The sequence below is a fragment of the Quercus robur genome, chromosome 9 (assembly GCF_932294415.1).
Source record: "Quercus robur chromosome 9, dhQueRobu3.1, whole genome shotgun sequence".
Taxonomy (NCBI): domain Eukaryota; kingdom Viridiplantae; phylum Streptophyta; class Magnoliopsida; order Fagales; family Fagaceae; genus Quercus; species Quercus robur.
In genome coordinates, this window is record NC_065542.1 from 45049456 (window position 1) to 45055342 (window position 5887).

General features: G+C 37.0%; 1 protein-coding gene across 1 annotated transcript; it reads left to right on the forward strand.

The window, feature by feature from the left end:
• Positions 1 to 865: 865 nt before the first annotated feature.
• Positions 866 to 5297, forward strand: LOC126698622 (uncharacterized). Its single transcript, XM_050395978.1, has 8 exons — positions 866 to 1400; positions 2051 to 2263; positions 2383 to 2583; positions 3369 to 3476; positions 3644 to 3781; positions 3892 to 4143; positions 4456 to 4776; positions 4884 to 5297. The coding sequence occupies exons 1-8, from the start codon at positions 891 to 893 to the stop codon at positions 5055 to 5057; spliced, it is 1917 nt and encodes a 638-aa protein (XP_050251935.1). The 5' UTR covers positions 866 to 890; the 3' UTR covers positions 5058 to 5297.
• The last annotated feature ends 590 nt before the right edge of the window (positions 5298 to 5887 follow it).

Consider the following 5887-nt stretch of genomic DNA (forward strand, 5'->3'; position numbering starts at 1 on the left):
ATTTGTTACCAAATTTTCTCTGATTTAAAGTGGTTTCTTTTTTAATCACTTTAAAAAATGACCAAACTAAAAACTAACATGTCATCATTATGCCAAATACTTTTTTCTTTTCTTTTTGAAGAGCACTATGCTAAATACATTAGGGAATAAAAATGATAGGTTCAATTAATCGGTGCCTTTAGGACATTTGTTAATAAACCATTTGAAGAAATTTTGATACCGTTTTGATGGAAAATATAACAAATTGAAATTAAACAAAAAAAAAAGAGTTATTATTTTCCTTTATCACAAAAAGTTTATAAAAGTATTTCCTAAATGAATACACTTAAAGCATCCATTAAAAAAATTCAAAAATAATTACATTCAATTTATTAAGAGCCTGATTCTTAACATACACACACATATTGGAAAAGTTAACAAATACTCGAGGGTATTGGTTTAGCAATTATTTTTAGAAATTTTTTATGGAATAAAAACAATTAATTTTTTTATATTTCTCATAAAAATAGTATTAAAACATTTCTAAAATAATTCATTAACAGGTACTCTAAGAGTATTAGTTAATTGGAACCTTTATAATTAATATATAAATTTTAAAGAGGTTGCCTAATATACTTCTACCATTTATTAAGAAAAAAAAGATTGGTTCAAATTGTCAGGGATTAAAAGCAAATTCTTATGAACCAAAATCAGTAATAGGCCAAAACTGAAGTGACTTTTACTAGCTTTTTAATGTAAATGGAAAAGCATTGAGTATTGGGCTGGGCTGGACTTACAAACTCGAAATCCATAGTGGAGAAAAGGTCAGAATGGTGTGGGCCGGCCCATCATGATCCATCCAACGTAGAAGAAGAAGAAGCAGCTGCAAAGTCGAGAGAAATCAAACGAAAATGGAGGACGAGGCTGAGATTTACGACGGAGTCCGAGCCCAATTCCCTCTTTCATTCGGCAAGCAATCAAAGCCCCAAACCTCTCTCGAAGCCATCCACAGCACCACTCGTCGCTCCTCCACCACCCCCGCCACCGCCACCGCCACCGCCACCACAAACAAGACCGATGAGCTGCCTTCTCTTTCTTCCTCTTCCAAAGACTGGCTCTCGTCGCTCCGAAACCCTAACTCTAACTCTTCTACCAATGAAGACGAAGCCGATTTGATTGGCCCTCCTAGACCGCCTCCCGATGACGAGGACGAAGATGTTGGGCCGATCGTTGGGCCACCGAGGCCGTCTGCGGCCCAATTGGAGTCTATTGATGAGGAGGAGGAGGAGGAAGAGATGGTTGGGCCGCCGAGACCGCCGCCTGGAATGAGTTTCGGCGATTCAGAGGACGAAGAAGAAGAAATTGAGAATCAGTTTCGAATTCCACTTAGTAATGAGATTGTTCTCAAAGGCCACACCAAGGTATTTCTCTCTCTCTCTAACTTTTGTTTCTTTTTCGAAAAATTGCTATTAATTGCAATAATTTTTCACAACAATTTTTATAATATCTGAGTTAGCAACTTTTCATTGGTTCTTGTCTGGTTCACTAGTGACATCTCTTCTTGGTTGAGATTATTTACTTGTCTATCAAGTCATAATATGTTGTTAGTAGCTTAGTTGTGAAATTATTGCTGAAGGGATAAAATGTCTAATACTTGTTTTAGAAAATATGGATATTGTTTGTAACTTAGAATATTTTCTTTTGAAAAAGATAATTTTTTTTTTTTTTTTTTGAGAAGAATGATTTCAATAAGTTGATAGAACTTTTACACCAAAAGAATCATGAGGAAATATATTTGGGAAAGATATAATGTGTCATTTTAAGAGATTTAGAACTATGCACCAATGAGCTCTAGCTTAATTGGCACCTCCTCCCCTGTGTAAGTTCTAGGTGGAGGGAGAGGTCACGGGTTCAAGAGTCAAGACCCTTGTGGTCACAGAAATTTCACGCAAAAAACCATCTAGTCGAGATATAGGGTAAACGATTATCTTGATTTTAAAGTGTGTTTTGTTGAGTAACTTTAGGCTGGTAGCTTATGTTGATAAGTTTGTTTATGCTGATCTTTTGGCAGGTTGTTTCAGCTCTTGCTGTTGATCCCTCTGGGTCTAGGGTTCTTTCCGGCAGTTATGACTATACAGTACGTATGTATGACTTTCAAGGGATGAATTCTCGTTTGGCATCATTTAGACAGCTGGAACCATCCGAAGGTCATCAAGTTCGTAATCTAAGCTGGAGTCCAACAGCAGACCGTTTCTTGTGTGTGACTGGCTCAGCTCAAGCTAAGGTACTGCATACCATCTTCTTCTTTCTTTCTTTCTTTCTTTTTTTTTTCCTCCTTGTTGTATTTGCTTTAAAGCTAGAGTCATTGCAGCCCAGCTCATGTCCGTCTTCCTTGTCTCTCAGATTTATGACCGTGATGGACTTACGCTAGGTGAGTTTGTTAAGGGAGATATGTATATTCGTGACCTGAAGAATACCAAGGGCCACATAACTGGATTGACTTGCGGAGAGTGGCACCCTAAAGCTAAAGAGACAATTTTAACATCGTCAGAGGATGGTTCATTGCGAATATGGGATGTAAATGACTTCAAAAGTCAGAAGCAGGTTTGTGTTTTTTTTTTTTTTTTTTCATTAACAATGCTAAAACTGCCTCGTGATGAAATATGCTCGGTGGAATGATTCCATAATTTGTCAATTATCTTAACTTAAAAAACTGGCTAGGTTTTTCTTGATCCACACCCCCACCTCCTTTTTTAATCCTTCTCTCAATCTGTTGCAGAAGCATTTGGCCTATGATTAGTCACGGCTTTGAACTTAAGTGTCATTTAACAAAATAAGACTATGGAGAACCCCTCCCCCACCAAGAAATAAAAACATGGAGGTGAATGTGGAAATTTTGTTTAAAACAACAATGCCAATATGTGTTTACCACTGGCCCTTTAAAAAAAATCCAGGGTTTATTGTCATGCATAATTTTTGTTTACTCTTTTGTTTTTTCTGGGGGTGGGGTGGGTTGGACTTCTGCATCAAATTTAAAATTGTATAGAAGGTGTTACTTATCAAAAAAAAAAATTGTATGGAAGGTGTTAACAGCTATGAGCAGTTGCCGTTTGGTTTTTATATATTGAGCAAAATGACATGAAATTTACCATAGCTCTTTGGGATATATGATTCTGAGCTGCTAGAAATTATTCTTAGGAGAAGTTGTTAGTGCTTAATGTTACAGTAAAGGGAGCTTGCAGTGGCTCCTAGATTGCTTTTGCACTTTTTTCAATGCTTTTAGCCACATGGATACATTTTGCTATCATAAAATTTGATTTATCAAAGTTGATATGCTATTAGGAATTGAAATAACCTTAAACTAAATTCTTCAATTATTTGATGTATAGGTCATCAAACCAAAGCTTGCAAGACCTGGGAGGGTTCCAGTTACCACGTGCACCTGGGATTGTGAAGGAAAATGCATTGCTGGTGGCATAGGAGATGGTTCAATACAGGTAATTGTTGATGTTTCCTGATATCTCTGTGCCAATTGATGGCAATAGGGTAGAAGATCTCTAGGTTTATTTAATGTCTGCATCAACTGATAATTTTTTCTGTGGATCTTGGACATAATGAACTTTGCATCAACTTCTTACATTTGGTGCTTGATTTATTTTTACAGATATGGAACCTTAAGCCTGGATGGGGAAGCAGGCCAGACATACATGTTGAAAAAAGTCATTCAGATGATATTACTGGACTTAAGTTCTCAAGCGACGGACGAATTTTACTTTCAAGAAGCTTTGATGGTTCACTGAAGGTAATTATTGATGTGTTCAAATCCTATTGCTGTTCACTTTCCATTGGATTTGTATTCTGTAAATTTGTCTTAGCTTGTATGCTCCTTTTAATATCTGAAATGCATGGCAGGTTTGGGATTTGCGCCAAATAAAACAGCCACTTAAGGTGTTTGAGGATCTCCCAAACCACTATGCTCAAACTAATATTGCAATCAGTCCGGATGAGCAATTATTTTTAACTGGAACATCAGTTGAAAGGGAAAGCACAACTGGAGGTTTGCTATGCTTTTATGATCGAGCCAGACTTGAACTTGTTTCCAGAGTTGGGATATCCCCAACTTGTAGTGTTGTGCAATGTGCTTGGCACCCAAAGCTCAATCAGGTAAAGAAAAGATCACATAACATGCTTTTATTTTCTGAAATTATTCTAAAATCATCTTATATGCAGTAGAACATGATTTCTTTTTTATTCCAAAACATGATAGTTGGTCATAACCATGTCTGTCTTGTAAATTAATTGAACTCCTGTCTCATAGCTATTTTGTTGTGGATAAGTTATTTTAGTAGTGCACATGTGAAAGGACATTTGCTTTCCTCTCTCTCTCTCTTTGAAAAGGCTGTGGACTAACACAGTTGTGAAGTAAAAAAGGAGGAAATGTACTCATTTCATTCATTCTTTTCTTTGTTTCGGAAGATCTTTGCAACAGCTGGAGATAAAAGCCAAGGAGGAACTCACCTATTATATGATCCAACCATCAGTGAGAGAGGGGCTCTTGTTTGTGTTGCACGTGCCCCAAGGAAGAAGTCTATTGATGATTTTGAGGCAAAACCTATGATTCACAATCCTCATGCTCTTCCTTTATTTAGAGATCAGCCAAGTCGCAAGCGTCAGCGAGAGAAAGAATTGAAGGACCCAATGAAGTCCCACAAGCCTGAACTCCCAGTAACAGGACCAGGCTTTGGTGGAAGAGTTGGCACTAGTGCAGGCAGCTTATTAACCCAATATCTTCTTAAGGTAATCTGTTATCCCTCTATAGCACTCCTTTGTCAGTTTTTTCCCTTCAATTTTTCATACTCCAAAAATGAAACAAGTGGAAGAGACTTATTTGAGTTCCATTGCAGCAAGGGGGTATGATCAAGGAGACATGGATGGATGAAGATCCAAGAGAAGCTATATTGAAGTATGCTGATGCTGCTGCAAAAGATCCAAAGTTCATTGCTCCAGCATATGCACAAACCCAGCCTGAACCTGTTTTTGCAAAGTCAGATTCTGATGATGAAGAGAAAGAGAAATGACCTGTTGATTATGGTTCTAAATAGCTGCCATTATTGGGGAAAGCTGTTGCCAAAGAGCACACAGTTAAGGCCGGTTGGGGTGAAAACGTTAATAGTCCCATAGCCTTATATCTTTTCTGACCTTCCTACCCCCTTCCCTTTCTTTGAATTAACAGTTGTAACATTTGAATATAATAGTATTTGATCTAATAGAGAAAGAAAAAAAAAAGTTTGCTAGAGAAGAGATTTCCCTAAGATCAAGTTAACATTGTAGGTTTTCTTCTCATGCATGTGAGGGCTCGTATTACAGGGTGTGTGCATGGGTGTCGTAGCTAGCCATAGCCATATTGGTTCACATTAAATTGAGCTATGTTCAGTCTTCACCCTTAGACCTGCTTGCCTCCTTATAATATGGAATCTAATTCTTTGATGAGATCCTTGCACTTGATAGGATTACCCTTACTTAACAATTTCAGTAGTTATGCAAGAACAAATTTGTTCGAGGTCCTTAAATCAAATTTGCTTTCATAGACTCTGCTTTCACATGAAGCAACTAATGACAAGATGATAATTTTTTAGTAGGGTGACTAATTGAATGGTGGGAAATATGGAATCAGCAATTCTACAAACATTATTTTTGACAACTTCCACAACTATTGAGTTGTCAAGTTATTAAATTGTTCTACACATCCCAAAAAACAATTGAAACCGTGACTTAAGTCTTGTCATGGTTTTACGGTTTTAGGGTCTGTTTGAATACCGTTTATTTTGTTGAAACTGAAAATATATTGCTGAAAGTATTATAGGTAAAGGTAAAAGTTAGTTGAAATAGTATAGTTGGGGTTCATGAA